Source organism: Pseudophryne corroboree, chromosome 3 (genome assembly GCF_028390025.1).
Source record: "Pseudophryne corroboree isolate aPseCor3 chromosome 3, aPseCor3.hap2, whole genome shotgun sequence".
NCBI lineage: Eukaryota > Metazoa > Chordata > Amphibia > Anura > Myobatrachidae > Pseudophryne > Pseudophryne corroboree.
This window is the reverse complement of record NC_086446.1, coordinates 519,632,478-519,645,936: the sequence shown is the minus strand read 5'-3', so window position 1 is coordinate 519,645,936 and position 13,459 is coordinate 519,632,478. Positions and strand designations below refer to the sequence as shown.

General features: G+C 46.1%; 1 protein-coding gene across 6 annotated transcripts in view; it reads right to left on the bottom strand.

The window, feature by feature from the left end:
• Nucleotides 1-3,148: 3,148 nt before the first annotated feature.
• Nucleotides 3,149-13,459, bottom strand: part of BAIAP2 (BAR/IMD domain containing adaptor protein 2) — a 455,453-nt gene continuing 445,142 nt past the window's right edge. For all 6 annotated transcript variants that reach the window (XM_063961088.1, XM_063961090.1, XM_063961086.1 and 3 more), the window contains one exon: nt 3,149-4,636. In XM_063961088.1, the coding sequence (XP_063817158.1) occupies nt 4,567-4,636 (70 nt within the window). In that variant the 3' untranslated portion in view covers nt 3,149-4,566. The remainder of the gene's footprint in view (nt 4,637-13,459) is intronic.

Genomic DNA, 13,459 nt, shown 5'->3' with positions numbered 1-13,459 from the left:
AGAATCTGTGAGGTGGGAGTTCCTGAAACTCCAGTCTGTATCCCTGGGCGATACGGTCTGTGATCCAGGCATCCTAGCAAGATGTTGCCCAAACGTGACTGAAATAACGTAACCGAGCTCCCACCTGCCTGTCTTCCAGGCAGTGCGGACCACCGTCATGCTGAAGGCTTTGAGGAAGCAGACCCGGAGGTCTGTTCCTGAGAACCTGCAGCTGCTGGTTTTCTGGGTTTAACTCTATTACCTCTGAAGGCTGTAGAGGAACCTTTGGATTTGCCTTTGAATTTTGCCGTCCGAAAGGACTGCAGAGTTGGAGCAGAGTAGGTTTTCCTAGCCGGGGGTGCTGCAGAAGGAAGGTACGTAGACTTATCCACCGTAGCCTTGGATATCAACTTATCCAGTTCATCCCCAAACAAGACCTCCCCTGTGAAAGGTAGATTTTCCACTCCTTTCCTGGAGTCCGCATCCGCAGTCCCTGGCGTAGCCACAATCCCCTGCGTACTGACACTGCCATGGCAGTGGTGCGTGTGTTGAGCAAACCAATTTCCTTTAAGGCCTCCACCATAAAATTAGCAGAATCTTGGATATGCTGCAGGAGTAAAACTCTCCCCCCCCCCCTGGGTAAGGTACCCAATTTGTCAATTAGGTTACCTGACCATTTTGCGATGGCTCTAGTGATCCATGCGCAAGCAATAGTGGGTCTCTGGGCCACCCCCGCAGACATGTATAGCGATTTGAGAGTGTTCTCAATTTTGTAGTCAGTTGTGTCCTTTAAGGATGCCAGGAACAGGTAAGACTATCTTACGTGACAACCTAAATACCGATGGGTCGACAATCGGCGGGTTTTCCCATTTCTTTATCTTCCAGGGGAAAGGATGTAATCAATCTTTTAGGAATCTGAAATGCTTTGTCAGGGTTAGCCCAAGTTACTTCAAACAGGGCATTCAATTCCTTTGATGCAGGAAAAGTAGCAGAGGATTTATTTTTTACATTAAAAAAGGATTCCTCCTCCACCTCTGCCATCTTGTCAGGAATGTGCAGGACATTTCTGATAGCCTCTATCAGGGCCTGTATGCCCTGTGATGAGACTGCATCCATTCCCACTCACATCCACCTCACCCTCCTCTGGATCGGATGTATCATCATCAGTGTCATCCTGCATGAGCTGGGCAAGAGAACGCTTTTGTAGGCAAATGGCGGGGGGGTGAGACGCTGGTATGGGAACTGAATCTCTATTCATCAGGTCATCCATAGTCTGTCTTATAATTTGCGTCTCTTTCTCATTATTGGAAAATTTAGTTAAAATATTCGATATCATTCCTTTAATGGAAGCTAACCATGGGGGTTCTGCCCCACTAGCCTGAGAATGAGCACTATCCTGGGTACAGGGTAGCGAGTCTCCAGGGGAAGAAAGGCACTCAGCCATGCAGTAAACAGTCCCTGGACATGGTAATCTGAAAGGACACACACCCACCCACAGAATGTGAAAACACAGTTTTAACCCACACAGAGCCCTCAGGGAGACACAGAAATCAGAGCCAGCCACACACAGCGCCCCTGTAGCCCCCCCCCCCCCCTTCTAAGACCCCCTTGTATCGCTGAGGAGACTTGGAGCCTTTGTGGAGGAGCTGTGCTTCCCTGCAATTCCTGTCAGTGCAAGCTGCAGAGGGAAAATGGCGCTGGTGAGCTGCTGGATCCGCTCTTAGTGAAGCCCCGTCCCCTTAATGGCACTCAGCTTCCCGCATTTTTTATACTGGCCTGAGGTAATTTTCTGTCTAACAGAGGGTTAAAACCCCTGTCTGATATGGGTGCCAGTGTGGGTAGTCATTGGTGGCTCAGCGCGCCCCTCACAGCGGGACACACGCATGTCCTCCAGAGCCCCCTGGAGCGCAGCCTGCACTCAGCGCTGCGCTCCTACCTTGTGCTGCCATTCCCGCCGGCGACCCGCTAACTGGGATGCCGGCGCTGTATTCACCACTCTTCTGGCTCTGTTAGGGGTGGCGGCGTGCTGCGGGAGGGTACGCTGCGCCGTGGTGTGGCTTGCGAATAACCCCCTCAGGAGCTCAGTGCCCTGTCAGCGGAGAAATGGGACCATTAACTCTTCAGGAAGTTGGGCCGTTCTTCCCCCTAAGTCCCACGAAGCAGGCAGGCCTGCCTGAAAACAACAAATAGAAAATAAATGCAGAAAACTCTTCAGGAACTTAACTAAGCGTGACCGGCTCTTCCGGGCACATTATCTAAACTGAGTCTGGTAGGAGGGGCATAGAGGGAGAAGTCCGTGCACACTATTGATTTCTTAAAGTGCCCAAGGCTCCTAGTGGACCAGTCTATACCCCATGGTAATAATGTGGACCCCAGTATCCTCTAGGACGTAAGAGAAATTTCGATTGCACAGGCGTTTGCAAGGTGATTGACAGGAAGAGGCCGTTTGCGGGTGGTAACTGACAGTTTACTGGGAGTGTCAGGGAAAACGCAGACATTCCCACGCGTTTTCAGGGAGGGTATGTGACGTCAGCTCCGGACCTGATCATCCTGTTCTCATCGCACTGGAGGAGTAAGTTCTGGGCTGCGTACACACTGCACACACTGGAAAAATCATTCAATGACGAGTGAGGTGCGACCGGATTTGCAGCTGTCCGCTGACTGAGGGATTTTTAGCAGCTCGGTGTACACATGCGATCGCACACTTGCACGGCAAATATACACGCCCCTTGGGCGGCGACTATCTGAACGCAGCACAACAAAATTTAGCAGCCCAGCAATCAGGTCTGAATCACCCCCTTTAATTATGCACTTTAACACTATCTAGGAGCACAAGTGTAGTGTGCGGAGCTACCAAAAGGGATTCTGCACTCTGCATTTTTGAAAGTCAGAAGATAAAATGGAGTTCATTCATGTAGAGCAACTAGGAAAGGCAGGGTAAAATGTGGCTAACATTGTATTTGTTAATGTTGACAACATATGTGGAATTACACCATATATGAGTGAGAAGGTTGGGCTAAGCTGCCATACTTTCCTTGGTTACCAAAAATATACACTGTTCAAGCTGTTGCCATAAGAACAGGTACAATTACCTACCTAAATGAATACAACTCCCTAGCAATCCCAGAGTAAACCTCTAATCCCATGTTAAAACCAGAAACACTTTAGCCATAGCTTTTTAATAGTTTTTATTATATATAGTTTTAACATTACAATGCTGTACAATAAAATTATACAGTAAGAATTCTTTAAAATTTACAATAGACCTAAAATATTAAATTATTTCATTCATAAACACACAGTAATTGTAATAAGCAGTTTCCGGGTTCATTCCGGTGCTTCCCGTCTGCCAGTGGCATTTAACAGCTGTATACCAATCCAGTGTTCTGATAGTGTTATTGTGCATGATCTACAGTTGTGTCTACAGCAATTAAGCAGCCTAACATACTTTTATTTCAATAAACCTATATACATTGTTCGTTTTACAAGGTCTACATGAGATCATTAGGATACCATTACTAAAAAGGTGGAACTATCTCCTGCATACGGTCAAGGCAGACATTTTATTACTTTCATTTTCAACCCATCAGTTCACTAGGAACCAGCGACATCACTGGGTTGTGAAATGGCAGCCTTCACTGTAGGCGGTAGTACAAGTAAGGTTAACAACACAGACTTTTCCTTTGTACTAAATTTGTTGGCAACAGTTCAATATAAATTACTGCACTAAACCTACAACTTATTTTGACACAGTTACATTTATTTTTAACAACTATATAGTTAAAGAGAATAAGCGACCCCTTTTACTGTTGCATGGGCCAGCCACTGATAACAGTGGGGAGAGTTAACACTGAACTCAAGCATTCTCTTTGCACACAAAAACCCCACCTCCTGTGATTAGACAGCTGTTTTATTTATTTTAATTTAAAGCTCACATTGCAATCCCGCTGTACATACTAGCGTCACTAAATATACTTATGTACATATTAAATATCATATGTCTCTTTATGGAGTCTTGAATTCAGATCTTCTTTGAATGGATTGGCAGCCATGTTGTGTTCTGAACCAAAAGGTGGCCTTTCCACTCATGGGAACTATCAATCAGAGACTCAAGTCTGTATTTGCAAAATGGCTTCTTCAGTAACTACTAATTTTGCTGAGTAACGAAACCACCCCTGCTATTTCCACTTCGGTCCTTTGTACTAAGCCAAACAAAGTGCATAAATCCATTTTACAACACACATGAACACTGACTGTAGTCCCAGCCCTTTTCTGAAATTAAATGCTTGTATTGCTAAATTCAGTGTTGGTATACAAATAAATGGATGGAGAAAGTGGGCCACTTCCAACACGCATAGTCACAGATTTAAGGTGCACATTACTGCCTTATACATATATTCATCTGTGATCATATAATTCATTGTGTCTCCACAAGTTTTGATAATAAAGTTACCATACAAATGTACAGAGATACATTCACACAAGTGTCACTGTTAACTAATGGCTAATGTAGGATAAAAACCATACACCGCAGAATGGAGGTGGGGAGTTGAGCGCTGTATGGAAGGTAGCGTTGGATTATTACCGTCAGTTCACAAGTGGTGCAGATCGGTCATTTGTTACTGTGGGTTTCAAACGGACTTCAAAAAATGGATTTCTGTTGGAAGAGAAAAAGTTGCATGAAGGAAGTAATGTGCAGATCATTCTATTTGGGATTAACACCACCAGAAAGTAAAAGATCTTTTCTATAGCATAAGAAGATTAGAAACATTTTAGAACTTGTTTTTAATGAGATATAGTGAGTAGAGTCTAAGCTATCTTACCCATTACCTACACTGTGAAGGCAATTTTGTGAGCTTAATCACTATGCTTTCCAATCCCCTGGGCAACATACTGTAGAACTCACCAAGTTCTGAAGGAGCATTTTTCTAACATTATTTAAGTATCTGTATGAAGATAGAAAAACCACAGACTCACCAACCTGTGGCATAATTTACCGTATGGGCATTGTTCTTATTAACACTTAAGATATGTTTAGACATGTATGGTGGTACATTGGCAGGTAACTAAGACAACGCAAGGTTAGTAGACACACACACACACACACACTAGAAGAGGATGCTACCAGTGGTACAGAACAAACAGCACTACAGGCACAGGGGGAAAATGTAAACAAGATGGGACTGTCCCTTCCCAACAGAGTGATGATACAATGCTGTATGCATGCATGCATATATGTCTGTCTACTCTAGGCAGTAAACATTTTACTGCCATGAGAGACCATTAATGGTTCCTCTGAGATGGCATGGGGTAGTATCACTAGAGCGGTTCTAGGGCACAGTTTTGCAAGCTTGTCATCTGGTAACAAGCAAGTGTTAATGTAGACCTCTTGTCATGGCCATAACATGTACTAACATCACAGGGAACAGGCCATCAATCTCATGGGCAACAATGTGACCAGCTGTGCTAACTGGGTCTACAGGTTAGCTACAGAAAATTGAATCATTCAACTTTGCATTATTTCATGTGGGACAGAGTATGGATTTTGCATTGTGTAAAAGAAACATGCTGGGAAACACCAATAGTTTACATATTATGGACCAAATTGAAAATCTTCAAATCACAAAGTACAATACTTGGTTTTTTTTTGCACTACAGCACAGTGATATTCTGCCCAGTGCACATTAAAGCGATTTTGAGCCGAAAGCAGCTCACTTTTGGTGTTTTGAGCGGCTTTCAGATCAAAACTGCCCAGTATGTATGCCCCGGTCCATGAACAGCGGGGTGAACGGCTTTCCATAGCGTCCTGTTATGGAAAGCCGTTCACCCCCGCTGACATCGCTGGGCAGGGGGGAAAAGTGCTCAGTGTGTATGCACTGAGCGATTTTCAGCCCAGCGATGTCCGTGATCATCGTTGTGCATACATGCTAGGCAAAAACGCCTTAAGTATATACAAGAAAGACGTGCTCATCCATTTGTACAGTATACATCGTACATCCCTCTATCACCTCACAACTGGCAGTTTTGTAAAGCATTTCCGTTTTTCTAAAAATATTCTTCATTTATTCTCAATGATTCGAGGGAGAGATGACATCAGGACTGTCTATTCCATACTAGTTTGTTTGAAGCAGAATTTTTCAATGGGAAAAGTGCATCTAGAAATGCATTTCAGCCTAAGGGGACTTAATTGTGTGCCACTTTGCCATTAACAGTTTAGGACAAGAGCAGATATGTTTGTAGTCTGAAAAAGGGGGGGACCTGAATTGCACATCCTATTACTAAAGATAACAAGAGGTGCTATCATGCTGAGGCTTCTAATACTATGCTGGAGGAAGAGAGATGCAGATGCACACTCTTAGCACTAACATGGAGTATAATTTAAGTTCTTCGCACACATTTGCGCAAATATTTGGGCCCATGTACCGCGGCCAGGTGACTTCATCACATGGGTCCCTAAGGAATGTTATAGGGACCCATGTGATGAAGTCACCTGGCCGCGGTACATGGGCCAACATATTTGCGCAAATGTGTGCTAAGAACTTCAGTTATACTCCACGTTAATTGTGAGGGTTTATTTAAATTATGTTTACTATCAGTGTTCTTCGTGCTAAGCGTGTGCATCTGCATCTCTCTTCCCCCAGCATAGTATTAGAAGCCTCAGCATGATAGCACATCTTGATATCTTTAGTAATAGGATGTGCGGTATCCGGACTCCAGGTCGACAACAAAAAGGTCGACACCTTAGGTCAACGCCAATCGGTCGACACACCTAGGTCGACATGGACAAAAGGTCGACAGGAACAAGGTCGGCATGGAAAAAGGTCGACATGGGGGGCGTGGCCTGGCTGGCATCAGGAGAAGTCGGGTTCCTGCAGAGCTCCGGCCAGCAACACAATAAAATAAACCTCTGAGCTAACTTTGGGGGCCCACCTGCAAGGAAACAATCCCCTGAGCCCTGCTACATCACCCTGCACCCGGAGGTCGAGGCTGCGGAATCGGGGAGGCCCTGTGTTGCCCCCTGCGGATTGCGGCCTACCTCCGCCCCAGAAGCCGGGGCCTCGATTTTGGTGTGGAGCCATCGGTCCGTCGGACCTGGTGCGGCGATTCTGCGGACCCCTCCCCCACCTGAGCGGCGCTCCCTGGCACCCAAGAGCTCACCCATCAGCCACTGACCCTCACAGGAGACCGGCGACCGGACAATCTGCGGGAGGTGAGAGCCGGGACGAGTGTGACTGGCGGCCGGCGGCCATCTTGTGGTTGGCGCCGCCCGGACTTTAAGCTCTGCTTTGCCGATCCCTGGCCTCTCCGGGCGCCTGCCCTCCGACCCCCACCTCATACATCCTCGCAAGAACAGATCTCCTCCCCCCCCCCCCCACCCCCACTGGTGGGGATCAACGACCCGGGGTCCTCCGGAGGATCCGTGTTTCATTTACAGGTGGCGGCCATCTTGTGACTGGCACAACTCTCTCCTCACTCCATAGCTAGAAATGGCTGTAGCTCTAGCTCCCTCTTGTGGCGACTTTTAGATTAGACAACTCACAGCCACTATAAATATATTTCTATACTCCTGCCTATTCTCATGTCTCCTGTTTAGCGGCTGGAGGGGAGTTATCATATTACACCTTGAAACAACAGGTGCAAACTTTAACAGCCCTGCCGCCATCTGCCCGGAGGCTTTCACCCTGCAGAGAGCTGACCCTGCACCCCTGCTGGAATAGGCGCTGCTGCGATCACCTATATCTCGGAAGCTCCACCTGCTCCACCCATAAACCCATGCCGGCCTCTACACCTGTGCGACATTTCTCCTCGCCCATGTGCGCTGTTCACGGACTGATGCCTACCGGTCCTGAGCTATTACTCGTTGAGATGTAACCTGTTATACTTCCGCTTCTTTTTTCCTCTCCATGTGACCTCATTATAGCCTGCTCCTTGCGTGAGGCGACTCCTACTGTATAAATCGGTTCTCCGTTGCCCGCTTATTTTTATGGAAAAATTTCTCATACCCACCCCGATGTCAATTGCTGACCCCGCCTCTACAACCCGAGGCGATACTGTGTGGAGACACTCGTCTGATTCAGATTGCTCTGTCACCCGTTCCAGGTCCTTACAAAAACGCAAGTCTGCTCCGGCCAATAAGCCTCCCAAAATGAAACCTGCGGATATTGCGGCGGTGCTGGGCCCTCTACTAGATGAAAAACTGGCGGGCCTTAGAGAAGCTATTGACTCTACTCTATCCAAATTAACTCAACACTCTGGCCGCTTAGATGACGTCGAACAGAGGGTGTCTACCCTGGAGGATGATTTGCATGCAGCACAACTCACCATTAATTCACAGCAAAGCGACATTTCGGATCTGACCCAGAAGCTAGATGATTTGGAGAATCGCGGACGCAGAAGTAATCTCCGCGTGGTGGGTATCCCCGAATCGGTCAAAGGCTATGAGTTACTTGATCTTCTCTCTAACTGGATACCGCAACAACTGGCCATGGATCTCAAAGGTGCCCCTCTGGCTATTGAGCGGACACATAGAATAGGCCCTGAACGTAAAACGAACTCTGGTCGCCCTCGCCCGGTGATCATGAAAATCCTTAATTATGCCGACAAAGCTCGACTCTTAGACCACTACCGGAAGACGGATAGCTTAACCTACAACGGAGATCGGCTCTTGATATTTCAGGATTTTTCCACCATTGTCGCTGCTAAACGCAAGGAGTTTGCCCCGTTGTGCAAGCAACTGTTTAATGCCAAAATCAAATTCTCTCTCCTGTACCCGGCCCGGCTGCGGGTCTTCGAGGACGGCAAGCCGTTGTTCTTCGATGACATAACACTCGCCAAGGCCCACTTCTCGAGTTTACCCACTTGACTGTTGCACTGTTATTATTGCTTGCATGCATGTTTTTCTCTCTTTTTTTTCTCCATCTGCAGGTCACGTGGAGAGGAATAATTGCGCAGCTCTGTGTATACAATGAGCTGTAAATTTTCTTGTTTTTCTTGTTTGTTTTCTATGTTACTGTTTAATATTGTTGGTTGCACCTGCCAGACCTGCCGACCCCGATCCTCCATGGGTCAACCCCTTCCCGCTCGCTGGGACGGGCAGGGGCCCTACTTTACCTCTAGTATATTTTTTCTTGCATTCCCAACCATCGGTATAGGCTGATATAGCTGACCCTGCTCCTACTCCCCCCGCCGCCGCGGAAGATACCCCAGTCCTTGCCTTCAATATAGTATCATGGAATGTGGAGGGCCTTAACGCTCCAGTGAAGCGTAAGAAAGTGCTCTCCCACCTCCACCGTTTGACCCCTCACATCACCTTCTTACAGGAAACACATTGGCTGGACGATCCCCGTAACACTCTACGTGCCCCCTGGATCGGGGATTGTATCTCGGCCCCTTACTCTAATAAGACCAGGGGAGTTGCCATCCTTTTTCACAAGTCCCTACAATATTCGATACGCAGAAAATTTCTCGATCCTAATGGGAGATTTATTTTGCTAGATGTGATTATTGATAATGTCTTGTATACTCTCCTTAATCTATATGCCCCAAATGTCTCTCAACAGGATTTTTTTGCAGTTGTCCTACAGAAACTTTCCTCTTGGGGGAGCTCTAATCTAATCCTAGGAGGAGATTTCAACACGGTCATCGATCCGTCCATGGACAGGTCTGGGGTGAGTACTTCATCCTCCAAATCCGGCTATGATCTTCTTTCTTCCCTCTGTTCACAACTTGCTCTCTCTGACCCTTGGCGTATCCATCACCCTCTTCTTCGTGATTACTCTTTCTACTCTCACCCCCACTCCACACACTCCCGTATTGATTATATTTTCTTATCCCGACACCTCTTTCCTAAAGTCACTCACACATCGATTCAAAATATTATTATCTCAGACCATGCCCCTATTATGATCTCTCTTAAGCTTGCGTTGCCCCAATGCTTTTCCAAATGCTGGCGATTCCCTGCCTATCTTACTCACTCTGAGGATTTTCTCCTACACACTTTAGACACACTTGGCACACCTACGTTTCTGATAATTTGACCCAGGCGGAGGATGTCTCACTGTTCTGGAGCGCCTCTAAAGCTGTTATCCGGGGCCACATTATCTCATACGTAAATTCCAAACGCAAAGCATTTAACTCCCGCCTCCATGAACTGAGCTCCCTTCTCACCTCAACTTATAGAACGTATAAGCGTTCCGACACTCCCGCACATAAAGAGGCTTACCTGACTGCTAAACAAGTATATGATACCTTCCTAACAGAGCAGGCCCAGACACGATATGATTACCAGCGGAACAAATTTTTTAGATGGGGTAATAAATCGGGCAGACTCTTGGCAAACCTCGCTCGGGGACCCCGGACGCGCACATGGGTTGAGGTGGTTAAATCTTCAGACACTATTATATCAGATCCGACAGCCATTTGCGCCGAATTTATGCAGTTTTACAAATCCCTATATACAGCAGAGCCAGATAACGTGGAGACAGGTAAATCCTTTCTGTATGACGCTCAGCTTCCTGTCCTCTCTCGAGATGACAGGGACCTTCTCGAGATGTCTATAACTGAGGAAGAGATACTCACAACTATCAAATCTTTACCAAACGGCAAGAGCCCAGGCCCTGATGGCTTTGGGGCTGAATATTATAAATTACTTAATGCTGAAATCACACCCACTCTAGCCAAATTATATAATCATATCTTTACCTCCGGAACTATACCCTTATACTTCAATGAGGCACGGATAATCGTAATACCCAAGCCGGGTAAAGATCCCTCCCTTGTGGGTTCTTATCGCCCTATCTCACTTCTTAACCAAGACTTCAAATTGCTTACCAAACTAATGGCCAACCGTCTACAGTCTTGTCTGCCTCATCTCATTTCCCCGGCCCAATTAGGCTTTATTAAAGGCAGACAATCTGTACAAGGTATTAGATCGGCGATAGCTGCTATTTCCCATACCCGCCTTCATAATTTGGAAGACAATATTCTTATCAATCTAGACGCCGAAAAGGCCTTCGATAAAATCGCTTGGCCACACCTTTTTAGAGTGCTCTCCCATCAGCAATTTGGCACTAATTTCTGTAGTCTAATGCGGACCCTCTGCACTGCTCCGATGGCCCAGGTGGTAGTTAATAATGTGGCCTCCTCTTCCTTTTTTCTTGAGAGAGGCACCAGACAAGGATGCCCTCTCTCCCCTCTGCTTTTTAATTTGGCCTTGGAACCTTTTATTCGTTATATCCAACTACTACCTGGGTTTAGAGGCATTGTTATTGGGGATCGCGAACTCAAAGTTATAGCCTTCGCAGATGACCTACTTATATGTACCTCTGACCCTAAACGCTCCCTTCCTGTATTGGTAGAGGCAATTGACAGATTTTCGTCTTTTGCTGGCTTCTCCATTAACTTTGCCAAGTCTGAAGCCCTGGCCATATTTGGCCAGGCGAGACTGGGTTGGATTAGACCCTTCCCGTTTAGATGGGCCCCCTCGCATATCACCTTTTTAGGAGTGGCTCTACCACAACATCTCTCCACCCTCTATGCACGTAATATTACCCCGATCATACATAAAATACAGACTGAACTTAGCCTATGGCAAAACCTTCCCCTTAATATGTTAGGGAGATGCAACCTGTTTAAAATGGCAAGCTTCCCGAAACTCCTGTATATTCTCCAAATGACTCCCATTCTTCTCACTAACTCCGACTTTTCTTTACTTAATACCTTGCTTTCCAAGTTTATATGGAACCGTAAGCGCCCCAGGATAAGCCTAAAAAAAATGACGCAATCGGTGCGCCAAGGGGGTGTAAACCTACCAAACATTAAACAATACAATCTAGCGTGCTTACTACGTTTCGCTATGGATTGGCTCAGTGGCAACGATGTATTCACAGATACCAAGTTAGAATCTCAGCTTTGTGCTCCTCTCTCTCTTGCTTACCTCCTACATGCCCGGCCCTCTCAAATAAAATCTTCCCAATTTGATAACCCGCTATTGTCTTCCACTATTAAGGCGTGGAAAATGGCTAGGAAAGCCCTTGGTCTCAAATATTATTACTCAGTATCTCTACCTTTGCTTGGAAACCTGGAGTTCCAAAATGGTACTGCCTCTTTGCCTTTTGGTGCTTGGTGCTCCTCTGGTTTAAAGACTCTACGTAATCTGATGACACCTACTCACACTCCTTTGCCATTCCAGGAGGCTATTGAGAAATATGCAATTTCACCCCTGCATGGATTTTACTACTCCCAGGCTATACATTATCTTACATCCGTTCTCCCTCACCTCACGGGAAAAGACTTTGTTAACCCCTTAGACTCCCTTTTACGCTCCAACACATACTCCATATCTTCTATCTATGCGCGCATCCGCACTGAACTGGACCCCCACACTGATTTTCCTGATCTGGCTAAATGGATCTCCCAAGTTCCTACACTCACAGTAGACACCCTACTAGATACTTTTTTTATGACCCTTAAACTAATACCGGCTAGTATATATCAGGAAATGGCCTATAAACTGCTACACAGGGCATATATTTCGCCCAAACAAGGTTTTCTAATGGGTATATCAGATAGGGCCGGATGTAATAAATGCTCAACGGTAGAAGCTGACCTTTTCCATTGTCTCTGGGCCTGCCCTGTCATCCAAAAATTCTGGCATACCTTACACCACTATGGCACCTCAACGCTAGGCATCCCCTTTCAATGCACTGCTCCCTGGGCCCTCTTTGGTCATCTGTCGGACCAACCTGGAATTCCACGCACTGATAAAAAATTGATAGTGCTACTTTCAGCAGTGGGGGAAAAAGCTATATTGCAACAGTGGATCCATCCTACCTCTCCTACTCTCCCTATGGCTACTTCTAGGTTACTCTTCTTATTTAATATGGACTGGCTGGAGGCCTCTATCCACAAGGAAACCCTGACTCCTGCACTCTTTAAGTGCTGGGATAAATACATTTGTACCCTCCCTGCCCACACTAAACTAGCAATACATAAATGTTTCCAATCTAACTTTTGGTACTCTCTCCGACAACTTGATAGCCAACTTTCTCTAACTGACTGAGCCTCCTATCTTCCCCTCCCCCTCTTCTTCTTCATCCGTACTTCCCTCTCCACACACTTCTTCTTTTCTTTCCCCTTTCTTCTTATTTCTCCTGTTTCTTCCCTGGCGGATTGGTTGGACACTTCTATGGACGGATCGGTGGCCTGTGGCTCTTGGTAGGTGTTTTTGCCTATTTTTGTTCTAACGTTTTTGTGATGTTCTTTTTTACCTCCCCTTTTTTTTTTTTCTTTTGTTATTTGAACTGCCGGAATTGAGTGTCAGTTTTTAGTCAGTCATATTCAGTCCCATTCTCAATATATTATAGCCTGACCGCCGCTCTTCTGGTGGTTTACAGTTTGTTCTTGTTGATTGTTTTGGAAAATTGGAAAATTTCCTCCACCTACTCATATATGCTGTGTACTTTTACCTTTCTTATTTGCC